This window comes from Thermothelomyces thermophilus, chromosome 3 (assembly GCF_000226095.1).
Source record: "Thermothelomyces thermophilus ATCC 42464 chromosome 3, complete sequence".
NCBI lineage: Eukaryota > Fungi > Ascomycota > Sordariomycetes > Sordariales > Chaetomiaceae > Thermothelomyces > Thermothelomyces thermophilus.
The window spans coordinates 2,324,157-2,337,477 of record NC_016474.1 but is presented as its reverse complement, the minus strand read 5'-3'; the positions used below and the strand labels follow the sequence as shown (position 1 = coordinate 2,337,477).

The window sequence follows — 13,321 nt, the reverse complement described above, 5'->3', positions numbered from 1 at the left end:
CTTCGTCCGGAAGTACAGTACTACGCCCCACCTCGGCTTTCAAACCTCCCAAGAACTCGAATTAACTTCTCGCGTACACTGCAACCTTGGTCTAGCACGACGGCAGTTGGCAGCCTGGCATCCCGGTATTGACCCCGAGAATTGCGACCCGTCATATCACGCATATTAAGGGGTGCAGAAAGGTGTTGCATCTATACACCATTGCCGCTGCGCGGCGTGCTAATACCGAGCACCCGACCCATCTAAACAGGGCTATTGCTACGAAGTACCAGCGATTTCGATCCCGAACGCGCAGCCTCCTGCGCAGTTCCCGTTCCGTCGCTGTAAATTTCTGTTACTTTTGGCTCCCTGGATGCCTCTGCCTACACTCCATACTTTGACGGCATAAAGGGCTACCGTTCCCGAATCCCCGAGATCGGGACGGTATCCTTGCGTTTATCCCTCAGAGTTTGCTCGCCCGGGACGGCCAGCTCCACCTCGTCCTGGCCTGCCCGCTATCCCGCCTCTGCTCGTTCGGTTGCGTGCTTCTCGTTCTCGGAAGGGGGGGTTCATCAACCAACCATGCCTCCAAAAAAAGAAACTTGGCTTGCGTGGGGAGATAACCCGGGGAGGTGGCCTTCATCTGCCAAGAAGAGAACAAAGCGACCAGTCCAATTCCATGAGCGCTCCAAGCTGTCGGGCTCTGGGGGCGGTCTCGCCCTCGTACATGTTTCCTCAGGATCGGGCGTCTCCCCAGCGACGTGGAATATCAGCAACGCCTGCCTCCATGTGGAATCATTAGCCCGAAAATGGCCCGCCCGCGCCACAGAGACGCCGACTGGGTAGCGGGGGAGGGTCGCCTGATGAATCCAGGAATCTCGCCGACGATCCCGGCCATGACGGAGAGCGTGCCCGGACAACCGGGATCGCTGTATATCCAAGTGGAGAACGGTGCCACCGCGCAGTCGGGGCTCTTGTCTCCCGGTCACATCCTCGGCCGATGCGATGATGCGATTGGGTCTCTCGTCTGCTCGCAACCGTTGCGCCTTACCAATCTTCGCCTGGCGCATGCTAGGAGCTAGTGTGTACACTAGGAGACCATGTACGGAGTATGTATGTAGTGTATGTACATACATACATACATACACTCCCCCGGGCCGATGTAGTGTATGTAGTTCATGCACATACGGAGCACCCTGGGGGCCTGCACTACAGCACTGCGGGCAACAGCTCCGCGTCCCTTGGCGGCTTGGCGGTGGCCGCTGACGGTGCAATCACAGAATCACCAACTGCTCGATATGCCTTAGTGATTCCAAACAAGAATCTCCCCAACATGCCCTGCACAAAGAAGGTGTTGGGCTGGACCCTGCGCTGACCCTGTGCTGACCCATGGACAGTATGGACAATGCCTTCGACCATCACACGTGGTCTGCCGTGGGAGCCTCGCCTTGAGGTGGAGGAGCCCGTCGATCTTGACTAGCAGGCATGGTTGCCGTCTCCAGAAATATATATCTTGGCGTTGACGAGGTACAACTTGGCCCACGGCCTCGGAGAATCGAGAACCAGGCGCCCCTCCCCACCTCAGAGTCATATCCCCCCCTGCCCTTCGAATATAAAAGAAGGCCTTTGCCCTCTGTACTACGCGGTCCCGTGTTCCTCTTCTCCCCAGGTTCTGAGTCATCCAATAATCGCATCAAGAAGTTGGGAACGATGCAGAGCAAGATCACCGCCCTTCTCGCCTGGGGCGGTCTGTTGGGCCTGTCTCAGGCCGCATGCCCCTTTGCCGACCCGGCCGCACTCCAGAGGAGAGATGATGCTCCGCCGGCTGACATTCTCGAAAAGTACAAGGTGGATGACAGCAAAGGCTACATGTCATCTGATGTCGGCGGTCCCATCGGGGATCAGGCCAGCCTCAGAGCCGGCGGCAGAGGTCCAACCCTGCTCGAGGACTTCATTTTCCGCCAGAAGATCCAGCATTTCGATCATGAGCGGGTGGGTCTAGACCTAGTGTTGTGTGGTACTGGCGCTCCGTGCCGTGCCCAAGTTTGTCTAAGACATGCAACGAGCAAATGATATAACTAACGCGATATCCGTCCGAAGGTTCCCGAACGAGCTGTCCACGCGCGCGGTGCCGGAGCTCATGGAACTTTCACTAGCTATGCCGACTGGAGCAACCTCACGGCGGCGTCGTTCCTGAGCTCGGCCGGCAAGAAGACGCCGGTCTTCGTCCGCTTCTCTACCGTCGCCGGATCCAGGGGCAGCGCCGATACCGCGCGAGACGTCCACGGCTTCGCGACTCGATTGTACGTTTTCTTCGGTTTGCTTATGTCTTCGTTTTATGTCTTCGTTTTGTTTTGGGGAGTTGACCTTAGCTGACGTTACCCAGTTACACCGATGAAGGCAACTTTGGTATGCAACTCTGTTGCCCATGACGCTCGTTCCTTGCTAACCATGGCCAGACATTGTCGGAAACAACATTCCCGTCTTCTTCATCCAGGATGCTATCCAGTTCCCTGACCTCATCCACGCCGTTAAGCCGCGGCCAGACAACGAGATCCCTCAAGCGGCCACCGCCCACGACTCGGCATGGGACTTCTTCAGCTCGCAGCCCAGCACGTTGCACACGCTGTTCTGGGCCATGGCTGGCAACGGCATCCCCCGCAGCTACCGTCACATGGTGAGTCTCTCCCCTCCTTCCTGGCCTTGCGGCGTACCCAGGCCACGGGACAGCTGGCTGACTTCCGCCAGGATGGCTTCGGCATCCACACGTTCCGCCTCGTGAAGGAAGATGGCTCGTCCAAGCTCGTCAAGTGGCACTGGAAGACTCGTCAGGGGAAGGCCAGCCTTGTCTGGGAGGAGGCTCAGGCGGTGGCCGGAAAGAACGCCGACTTCCACCGTCAGGATCTCTGGGACGCGATCGAGTCCGGCAACGGCCCCGAGTGGGAGCTCGGCGTCCAGGTGGTGGACGAGGACAAGGCGCTGGCTTTCGGCTTTGACCTGCTGGACCCGACCAAGATCATCCCCGAGGAGCTCGTTCCCATCACGCCGCTGGGCCTCATGAAGCTGGATCGCAACCCGACCAACTACTTTGCCGAGACGGAGCAGATCATGTTCCAGCCCGGCCACGTTGTGCGCGGCATCGACTTCTCCGAGGATCCTCTGCTGCAGGGCCGCCTCTTCTCCTACCTCGACACCCAGCTGAACCGCAACGGCGGCCCCAACTTTGAGCAGCTGCCCATCAACATGCCGCGTGCCCCCATCCACAACAACAACCGCGACGGCGCTGGGCAGACCTTTATTCACACCAACATCTATCCCTGTAAGTCTTGGCCTTCGCTCCTCATCTTGCTCTTTTCATTTTTGTTTCCCAAGAAAATCACTAAACGCTTTTCAACCCCACCTCCCAGACTCTCCCAACACGCTGAACAAGGGCTACCCCCTGCAAGCCAACCAGACCAGCGGCCGCGGGTTCTTCACGGCGCCGGGCCGGCGTGTCACGGGCGAGCTCCTCCGGGAGCTCTCGCCCACGTTCAACGACCACTGGTCGCAGCCGCGCCTCTTCTACAACTCGCTCAAGCCGGTGGAGCAGCAGTTCCTGATCAACGCGATCCGGTTCGAGACGAGCCACATCCGGTCGACGACGGTCAAGCAGAACGTGCTGGCGCAGCTCAACCGGGTCAGCCACGACGTGGCGGTGCGGGTGGCGGCGGCGCTGGGGCTGGAGGCGCCGGCGCCGGACGACACGTACTACCACGACAACAAGACGGCGGGCCTGTCCATCTTCGGCGAGCCGTTGCCGACCATCAAGACGCTGCGGGTGGGCGTGCTGGCGAGCGTGCAGAAGAACAGCAGCGCGCTGGCGCAGGCCGGCCGGCTCAAGGCGGCGCTCGAGAAGGACGGGCTCGTGGTGACGGTCGTGGGCGAGTCGCTGGCCGAGGGCGTCGACCAGACCTACTCGGCCGCCGACGCGACCGCGTTCGACGCGGTCATCGTGGCCGAGGGCGCCGAGCGTCTGTTCGCCGCCGCCGCGGCCTCGTCCCCGCTCTTCCCGGCCGGGCGCCCCGGCCAGATCCTGCTCGACGCCTACCGCTGGGGCAAGCCCGTCGGTGTGATCGGCAAGGCCGAGGGCGCCTACAAGAGCGCGGGCGTGCCGGTCGGCGGCAAGGGCGTGTACACCGCCGCCGGGGTGGACGCGATCGTCAAGGATCTCGAGGAGGGTCTGAAGACATTTAGGGTATGTTCTGCACCATCCGTCCCTCTTTTTCTTCTTGGTGACCCCTCTTTCCTCTCTCTTTCCTTACCTGGTATATAGAGAGAGTCCGAGAATGCGCTAACGGATATGCAGTTTACGGACCGGTTCCCGCTTGACAACTAAATCTTGGAGTAATTCTACTCCCATTTAATAATAGGTAATGGTTTATGATGTGATGAGATGAAAAAGGGGGAGTAGGGGGAAGTAGGGGGGGTAGAAGATGAGGCGGCTCGAAGATACCTATTGTGTCAGTCATGGTTTCGAGAGAGATCACAACTGAATCAATAGAAACACGCAGTTTCAAGGATTCCAACCGTATTACACCTAGCTCCTACTACTGCTTTCCAGGCTTTACTAGCTTTCCATGCCAACCAACAAAAGGCCAACAATGCACGACATACTTGCATGGCATGAGACGGGCGTCACGTGGGTGGCCGCATGATGGGGCCGCCGAATGCCGGTTGATAGTTCTGACCGGGCTGGTCCGATTGGAGGTTGGTGTGTATAGTACAGTACATACTATTATCAGTACAGTCCAATGCTCTCGTCTCCGCTTGGACTCAATCCAGAGTGTCATCGTTTGGTGTAACTCGGCCGTGGAGTGCCCAAGTTGGAAATCATTGGCTGCCAAAGCTCTCAGCAGCGCTGTCTTGAGACAACTAACGGAGTAAACTAGATCATCGCGTCTGCTCTGAGACGTTAAAAACTCTCATTGCAAGGCTCGCCGTCTCAGGTTTGCCTGTTGGCGTCGAGTTAGGAGTTGGTGCCGTGTAAGCAGGAGGAAGGGTTAGGGGTAGTAGGTAGTTTGGCTGGTTTGCTGAATTAATAACTAAACCGATTGTGGTGCTGCGAGACACGCCTGGCTTGCCAAGGCCGGGTGCCTGTTTCCTGCTACCCTCCAAACGCTACTTACGGAACGAGTTAGTTAGTGCGTGGTACTGTATGTATGTAATCCGTACAGTACCTGGTGGTCCCTGATTACAGATAGCCGCTTATCGGCGCCAGGTCATCGCCCGTGTGACCTCTTGTGACCTCGGAACCCGAGACAACCGACGGACTGCGCTCTCTTTCCCACATGACGACTCGCCCAGCGATGTGAACTTAGGCAGGCAGTCGAGTTAAACAGCCGATTATTTTATCTTTCTTCCCCCCGGGCCACATACCTTAGGCGCGCTAGCGCTGGTTCGCTTCCCCCCCACTCGCGGGTGATCGACTCGCGGGTGATCGATCCAACGCGCAGCAAACCTTCAACGTCGGGCCATTCTGGAGGGGGGGATTTCCATCGGTTGTGCTACATACCATACAGGGCTCACAGGGCTGGGGATATTGAGACCTCCTGGCTGGCGCTTTCCTCTGTGTGCCGTTCCGCAACCGAGCCGACGACGCTGCTCAACCGGACCGAGTACATCATGAACCGAATCAGGGCCTTTTTTGCGCCGCCAAAGGCCAGCGCCAGCGAGTATGAGCCGCTGGCCGACGACGAGTCGGGAACGCTCCGGGGGTCGACGGGCGAAGAGGCCGCGCCGTTCTCGTGGGTGGAATACTGCATCTTTGCTTTGATCGGGGTCGCCATGCTCTGGGCGTGGTATGTCATCGCTTGCTCTTTCGTCGTCAACGCCGACATCTACTGACGCGCTCGGGCTTGGACGTCCCAAAACAAAACACAGGAACATGTTCCTCGCGGCTGCTCCTTACTTCCAGACGCGCTTCCAGTCCGACCCCTGGATCTACGCCAACTCGCAGTCGGCCATCCTCACAACCTCGACCGTCGTCAACCTGGGTGCCATGCTCGTCCTCACGAGTATGCAGTCCTCGGCGAACTACCCTTTCCGGATCAACACGGCCCTGGTCATGAACGCGGCCGTCTTCGCCATGCTGACCATCTCCACCTTCTCCTTCCTCGACGTCGCGCCAACACTCTACCTCGCCTTCCTCCTACTGATGGTCGCCCTCGCGGCAGTGGCAGCCGGGCTGATGCAGAACGGCGCCTTCTCCTTCGCCGCAAGCTTCGGCCGCCCCGAGTACACACAAGCCATCATGGCCGGCCAGGGCGTCGCCGGCATCCTCCCGCCCTTGACCCAGATGCTCTCCTTTCTCGCCTTCTCCGATTCCCCGTCCGTCGACGGTCCCGGGCCCGGCAAGCCGAGAAGCGGCCACGACTCGACCCGGGACGAGGGCGGTACAGCCGCCTTTATCTATTTCCTCACTGCCGTCCTGATGTCGGTCCTCACCCTGGCGGCCTTCGTTCCGCTCGTGCGCCGCCACAGCCGCCTCCTCGAGGACCGCGCCGTCCTCTCCTCCACCGCCGTCCTCGGCGAGGATGCGTCCGCCGGCCGCCGCCTGCACCAAATCACGAACAACAATGTCCGTGGCGACAACGGCAATCCACCCCACCGCTACGTCCCCCTCACGACCCTCATTTGCAAGCTTGGCTGGCTTGCCGGCGCCGTCGCCATGTGCTTCATCGTGACCATGTTCTTCCCCGTCTTCACGGCCAAGATCCTCTCGGTGCACGACGGCAACAGGGGCGGCGGCGACGACGACGACGACGACGGAACCCCGACCGCCCCGCTCTTCCGCCCGGGCGCCTTCATCCCCCTCGCCTTCTTCTTCTGGAACCTGGGCGACCTGGCCGGGCGGGTGTCGACCATGGCGCCGGCGCTCTCCTTCGGCCTGCGCCGCCGCCCCGCCGTCCTCTTCGCCCTCAGCCTGGCCCGCTGGGGGTTCCTGCCGCTCTACCTGCTGTGCAACCTGCACGGCGACGGCGCCGCCGTGCCCAGCGACCTCTTCTACCTCGTCATCGTCCAGTTCTCCTTCGGCATCACTAACGGCTGGCTGGGCTCCACCGCCATGATGGCGGCCGCCGAGTGGGTCGCCGAGGACGAGCGCGCCGCCGCCGGCGGCTTCATGAGCATGTGCCTCGTCGGCGGCCTGGCCGTCGGCAGCGTGCTGAGCTTCACCGCGGCCGGCGTGTGATTTTTGAAAATTGTTTTGGGAGGGGAATGAGAATCTAGCGGGATAGATGGCGTTTCCGGGACGGATATGGGAGGGAGGGTTTGTTTTTGATTTTTTTTTTTTTTTTTTTTTGGTTGATCTCTTGCATGATAGACACGCATTGGCTGTCAATTCGCATTATTAATTTTTTTCAATTCCTGTTTTCGGCCATGCTTGTAAGATCCATGCGGAATCAACGCCGGTAATCTGCCTCGTCTTGCTCGTCTATTCCATTCCCGCCTCTCTACCCTCTAGATGCTCCCCATTCCTCCCTCGCGGTACGCTAATTCCCCGTCCCTCGCAAGTCGACAATTCACCTCGACGCCCTCCACCTCCCTGCCGGCATAGTACCCGCCCTCGATCAGCCTCTTCTCCACCCGCTGCCAGTATCCCAACTTGGCCGCCCCGTTCTTCTTGTCCAGGTCGCCCAGTTTCGCCTCGACGGGCGAGCCCGGGTCGGCGGGGACCCGCAGGAAGCAGGCGCAGTCGCGCAGCGTCATGGCCAGCTGGAACCTGCCGGCGCCCGAGAGATCGTCGTCGTCGTCGTCGTTGGACGCTGATGCAACGGAGAGGGGCCCGCCGCGGTCGTTGGCCAGCTGTGCCGCACGCAGGCGCGGGAGGAGGTCGTTGGTCCGCAGCCAGCCGGCGAGCCGGTCGTACGGCGCCGGCAGGCGGGCCGTCTCGCCGCGCCGGATGGCCGGGTCGAGGTCCGCGGCGAAGTGGGTGAGGATGTTGGCCACCGCCGCGGGGGAGCCGGCGCAGGCGAGGAAGTCGAGCGGGCAGAGGATCCTCTTGGGGCGTCTGCCGCCGCCGCCGCCGCCGCCGCCGCCGCCTCCGCCACTGCCACTGCCGCTGCTACTGCTCGTCGGCCTGGTGTCGTGTCGGAGGACCTCGCGGGCGCAGTTTCGGCAGCGCGTCGCCGACGCGGGGGCGTTGGGCGACTGGGCCAGCCACTTGGGCTTGAACTCTAGCGTGACGTCGTCCGGGCTTCCTTTGGAAAGGTGAGAAGGGTTGGTGATGGTCGTGGTAAGTTTGAAAGAGCGCGCTGGACCGAACGACTCAAGGGAAGGCAAGACAGAAGAGGGAGGGGGGGGGGGGCGGCATACTCTTGCGCATGTCCTCCACCAACATGCCGTACTCGGTCTCGGCGACCCGGCTCCCCTTGAAGTCGGCTCGCCGAGAGGCTTCCTCCCGTTCCAAGACGTGGTTGAGACGCGCGGCCAACTCTCGGCCCTCGAGCTTGATGAGTCGCTGCTGGACCAGGTCTTCCGGCCGAAACAGCGGCCTCACGATCGTCTCCCAGTACTCCTGGAGCTCCGAGTAGCTGTGTGCCTTTGTCCCTGCCTTTGGAACCCGCAACAATTGACCTTACGGGGTTATCAGAAGGTTTGTCTGGCGTGCATTTGAGACCACGTCAGAGTAATCTCACCTTGAAAAATGCTGCTGTATTCGCTCCCGGGCTCTACGAGAACCTCGAAGACAACATTGGCCCCTCCCTCACTGACGAAACCGAACTTGCATTCGTTGATTGATGCCAGTGATAGCGCCTGGATGCTCGGTTCTGGTTCCGTGGAAGACATTTTTCTTGATGAAAAAAAAAAGAAAGAAAAGAAAAAAAGAAAAGAAAAGAAAAGAAAAGAAAAAAGGTAGATGCAGGACCGTTCTGATCGTGAGATGGAGTTTTGCGATTCAGCGACCATCACGATTACAGATCTCACTTCCTTGTTCAGGGTTGGCCTTTAACAATTGCGGGTCTCGCTATATATATATAATCTGTACCCAGCTCGGGTTCCTGTTCTTGAACTTGAGCATTTTCGAACGCTATGCAGTTGCATTCAAATGTCTTGTACGAGATTTGGCCGTATGTATGTGTTATGTACCTCGAAACCGCAGTAGTGGAACGTGAGATGATCGGTGTCCGAGATGAGGGTCTCAACCCTTGACCTGAACCGCATCCCACCACAGCGCAACCAGCAAGGAGCAAACTTGGTCCGTGCGATGGCCCATGCAAAGGCGCCTCGATGTATACGGATTACTAGTTGTTATACGGAGTAGGTAAGTTTCTTCCCCAAGACGGGTACTAACAAGGGTCCCCTCTTACAACACCACATTGAGAAACAAAAGCGCAGAACACAATCCCAGCGCCAGGATTTTGCTTTAAAAATCATATACGTTATATAATAAGAGACGTATTTATCGTATTATCTTGTATATATCATTTTTCTCTTTGGTTGATGATGTTATATATGTGTTAAAGGTGTATTTCTGGTACTTTGTAACAAACGCCCGGAAGCTTGGGAGTTTTTCCGTGTCGCCCCGGTCGGTACCTGCCTAGGGGGAAAACTTTGGCTCGCAACCACAGTAACTACCTAAGGTACCCGGGAACCTGATGTAAGGCACTATGTACGGATAACATGCACAGATAGTACGGAGTAATCCGTAGAGAACCTAATTACAAGTAAGGTAGGTGGACGGATTGCTTCGCGTCGCTTTGTATTATTACTCGTGGTCCTGCTCGCCAGGCGCTGCTTGAATTGCCCGGTTCGATGCCGGTGACGGAAGCAGATGCATGGCTGGAGCTCCGTCATGTCCACCATCTTCGGGGAATCGGAGACGAAGCACGAACCGGTCGCGTGCCGGGGGAGCTCTTTGGGAGCTTCGGGTGTGGGACCTGGGGATGAGAGAGCGGGTTTGTTCGCACCCGCGGCTGACGAGATAAGGAACTCGCCGGAACTGCGCATCATTGGTCATTCCCCGGTTTCCTCCTTGCAACTCCAAGTTTCCAGGCGAAAACAACCGAATACACGGGGAAAGACGCGGGTGATCCATGAACCCAGGGGCCACAGTCAAAGCTGCAACGAACGAACTTCAGAGGCGCCATGCCGGGGGACGCCATAACAAGACGTTTTGCATGATGCAGAGTTGAGAGTAGCAAGTAACTAATCAAATGAAACATCAGGCAAGGTAACGCTGAGAGGCCCCTTGACCCGAAACCTGCGGGGTGTTGGTGGTGGTCAGCTCATGCTCGGGCGAAGCTAGCGTCAGAGGGCCCACACGCCACTCGGTCGCGCCTCTGAGAGCCAGAAATTTTCACACAAGACCGACTGATCCCCCAGCGCCAACCCGTTTACATAGCGTCATCCCACCGCACCTCAGAGCTTCTCGAACATTAAAACACCGAATCTCTCGTAACGACTCTGTCGCCACAACGCGACGTGCATTGACGGGAGCTGTACAGCAGCACATCGCGCCAGATTCGAACCGCTCGCAATAACATCCGATTGCGACCGAGAGATTACATCGACCGGCGCCCGCCGCAACCGAAAATACCGCCTCTCTCTCACGAGACGTCGGGCTTGTAGAACCCGACCCCTCTGGCTGCCATGCGCCTCTAGCACGGAAGCCAATTCAACATGGCCTTCAACTTTAACTGGTCGCCTCTGACGGCCGACGCGGGCTTCTATAAGCGCGCCCGCGATCTCCTGACGACGGCCCTCAACAAGTCGCCGAAGCCGCCCATCATCGTCGATGACATTATCGTTACCGAGTTCAACCTCGGCTCCGTGCCGCCGGACCTGGAGATTCTCGAGATTGGCGACCTGGCCGAGGATCGATTCAGAGGGATATTCAAGATGTGTTACTCGGGCGACGCCTTCTTGACGCTCAAGACAAGAGTACAGGTTGGTGGATATTTTCTGAGCTTCCGACTCCCTTTCAGGCTTCTGGAAGATACGAATGAGTTTGTCCGCGATACCGATGTCACGGCTACAGCATAGATTCAGATCTGTCTTTCCCTTTTTTCCCCCTTTTTTTCTTCTCTCGTTTCCTTTTTTTTCTCTCCCCTGTGGAGTTCCTCAAGCTGCGAGTCATACTAGCTGGGGCCATCACGGGGGAACGGGGAGCTCGGCCCTGTTACTCACTGTTGCTCTGTTGCAACGGCGGGCGAGTGCCTGCTGTATTCTCTCGGTTTCGAGCTCCTCGCCTACCTCCGTGGTCAGGGATGCCGACTGAGTCGCACCTTTCCTTTCTGAGGTTCTGGAAGCTGCCAAACTCCATCGAGCTGCTTGGCGCATTGATACACAAATTGCCCCTGTTTGCCGGACAGGGGTCCGCGGTCGCGTTGCATGAGAACTGCGCAAGACCCCCCCCAAAAGAATATACCATGGCTAATATATCAACAATCGCAGGCAAACCCCCTCAACACGTGTCTTTCGGCCAAGCCGAGCTTCACATCCCCACAGCCGCTCGCGGCGGCATCGAGCCTCACAATACCTCTACAGATCACGCTGTCCGAGATCAAGCTTTCGGCGTTCATCATCTTGGTCTTCTCCAAGCAGAAGGGGTTGACAATAGTCTTCCGAAATGACCCTCTCGAGTCCCTCAAGGTCTCGTCGACCTTTGACTCGATTCAGTTCGTCCGGGAATACCTCCAGAGGACGATTGAGGGCAAGCTCCGGGACTTGATGATGGACGAGCTACCATCTATCATCCACCGACTTTCGCTGCAGCTCTGGTGTCCCGATCAGATTGTGAAGGAGGACGAGGAGTCGAAGAAAGCCGACGAGCATGGCGTGAATCCGCTGGCCACGCCTCCCTTGGATGCCGTGGACCTGCATGGGCATCTCCTGGATCCTGCCGCGATATCAGAACTGTCTCTCGACGGGGGACCAGAAGCCCAACTTCTGTTTTCACAAAAAAATCTCTTGCGGCTGGCGGACCTTACGAATTCTCAGGTGACATCGTCACTCGACACCTCGACCCCGAAGGATGTCTTGTTCCGGGCTTGGGCTGGACCGGACAAGGTTGACGCAACGAGCACTCCTCCATTATCGACGCCGAACCTGGTTAGGACATCGTCCTATACGAGCCCTCATACGTACACCTTTTCCGACAGCAGTAGCCAGGACCATGGCTTCCTTCCATCGAGGCCCTCACTGGTGCACCTCAACTCGGCCACTGCGGGCCTCTCGCTCGGCTCTGGCCGGCACAGCAAAGCCGGCCGGAAAAAGAAGACTCGTGTTGTTAACCTGCGTCGCAAGGCTGCAACCGAAGTCAGCAGCGAGCAGGGAGACACCGGGTCGGAAACTGCCTCCACTGGAGTTCCCATGTCAGAGCCGTCCATGCCTCATCCCGTCCTCGAGGTTCCCGAGGAAGAGGCGTCAACAAACAAGGTACGCTTTGGCCGCTCGCCGGAGCAACAACCACGGAGACCCTCCTTTAGGGCCCAACCCGCGAGCGTTGCCGATGCGCCTGTGCCCTCGGTTGAGATTAACAGCGCTGTCCCTCCTCCTCAGCCCTCGGAGAAACGGGGGGCGAGCCCAACTTCCAAGGATTCTGTTCCTGCTGATACCAAGGCCGACTGGAAACAGTCGCGTCCCATGTCGGACGCCTCGTCCGTCATCTTGGAGCAAGCGTGGATCATGAAGATGGCGGGTGAGATCGCCCGCCGCGTGTACGAAGAGAAGAACGGAAACCCGACATTTTGGGATGACCAAGACGACACCCCGCCTCCAGCGTACGAGGCGAGGTAGTCATTCATTACTACGCTTAATCTGCGAATCTGTCTTTCCTTTATCCTTTCCCTTTTTGTGTCTTTTTTTTATGGAGTGGCGATGGGCGATGGCGTTGTACCTGGCGTTCAGCGCGACCTGACATACCAAATTTTAATGTCTTATTGGTTGCGGGGAGTTCGGAGTATGGTGGCCAACAAAAAGAATGGAGGAAAGCCTTGAGATTGTTTTTGGGGGCACTGAAGATATCCAGATAGAGGGAAGGGAATTGGGCTCCCATCATGACATGGGAGTGGACATTTGAGGTGCCAGAAGGCCATCCTCGGTTGATCATCACACTCTTTCTTTTTCCTTTGTTGTTTTCTGTCTGGTTGGAGGGTCGTCGCTGCGACCAGGGATCACTGTATACCACTGTGGGATATTTGGGGTGTGTGTGTTTTTGTGTGTGGGCGCGTGCGAAGGACACCGGGCCCAAGGAGGAAATTGTTGATCTGGCTCGGTGTGCGGAGAAGTTTCTGCTGGGATAGCAGGCCTATGGACGGGAACTTTCTGCAAACTCCCATCTCAAAAATAAGAATAAGAGGGT

The 13,321-nt window shown here is 58.0% G+C and overlaps 4 protein-coding genes across 4 annotated transcripts; 3 read left to right on the top strand and 1 right to left on the bottom strand.

Moving 5' to 3' along the window:
* Nucleotides 1–1,689: 1,689 nt before the first annotated feature.
* On the top strand, nucleotides 1,690–4,539 carry cat1 (catalase; the record flags this gene model as incomplete). Its single annotated transcript, XM_003662984.1, has 7 exons — nucleotides 1,690–1,971; nucleotides 2,080–2,282; nucleotides 2,366–2,388; nucleotides 2,439–2,656; nucleotides 2,728–3,298; nucleotides 3,387–4,213; nucleotides 4,325–4,539. The coding sequence occupies 7 exons, from the start codon at nucleotides 1,690–1,692 to the stop codon at nucleotides 4,352–4,354; spliced, it is 2,154 nt and encodes a 717-aa protein (XP_003663032.1). The 3' UTR covers nucleotides 4,355–4,539.
* A 751-nt stretch (nucleotides 4,540–5,290) lies between these two features.
* MYCTH_2304406 (uncharacterized protein) lies at nucleotides 5,291–7,329 on the top strand. Its single transcript, XM_003662983.1, has 2 exons — nucleotides 5,291–5,816; nucleotides 5,899–7,329. Exons 1-2 carry the CDS (start codon nucleotides 5,641–5,643, stop codon nucleotides 7,205–7,207), a joined length of 1,485 nt encoding a protein of 494 aa, XP_003663031.1. The 5' UTR covers nucleotides 5,291–5,640; the 3' UTR covers nucleotides 7,208–7,329.
* Nucleotides 7,330–7,476: 147 nt separating this feature from the next.
* On the bottom strand, nucleotides 7,477–8,805 carry MYCTH_2062719 (uncharacterized protein; the record flags this gene model as incomplete). The annotated part of the gene is made up of 3 exons (XM_003662982.1): nucleotides 7,477–7,781; nucleotides 8,332–8,592; nucleotides 8,655–8,805. 3 exons carry the CDS (start codon nucleotides 8,803–8,805, stop codon nucleotides 7,477–7,479), a joined length of 717 nt encoding a protein of 238 aa, XP_003663030.1.
* A 1,605-nt stretch (nucleotides 8,806–10,410) lies between these two features.
* Nucleotides 10,411–12,776, top strand: MYCTH_2304403 (uncharacterized protein). Its single transcript, XM_003662981.1, has 2 exons — nucleotides 10,411–10,905; nucleotides 11,413–12,776. Exons 1-2 carry the CDS (start codon nucleotides 10,639–10,641, stop codon nucleotides 12,754–12,756), a joined length of 1,611 nt encoding a protein of 536 aa, XP_003663029.1. The 5' UTR covers nucleotides 10,411–10,638; the 3' UTR covers nucleotides 12,757–12,776.
* Nucleotides 12,777–13,321: the final 545 nt, after the last annotated feature.

Coding starts and splice junctions, on each gene's coding strand:
- MYCTH_2304406 (XM_003662983.1), top strand. CDS start 5,641: ATGAACCGAATCAGGGCCTTTTTTGCGCCGCCAAAGGCCAGCGCCAGC. Junction 5,817..5,898: donor GTCGCCATGCTCTGGGCGTG/GTATGTCATCGC, acceptor AACAAAACACAG/GAACATGTTCCTCGCGGCTG.
- MYCTH_2304403 (XM_003662981.1), top strand. CDS start 10,639: ATGGCCTTCAACTTTAACTGGTCGCCTCTGACGGCCGACGCGGGCTTC. Junction 10,906..11,412: donor CGCTCAAGACAAGAGTACAG/GTTGGTGGATAT, acceptor CAACAATCGCAG/GCAAACCCCCTCAACACGTG.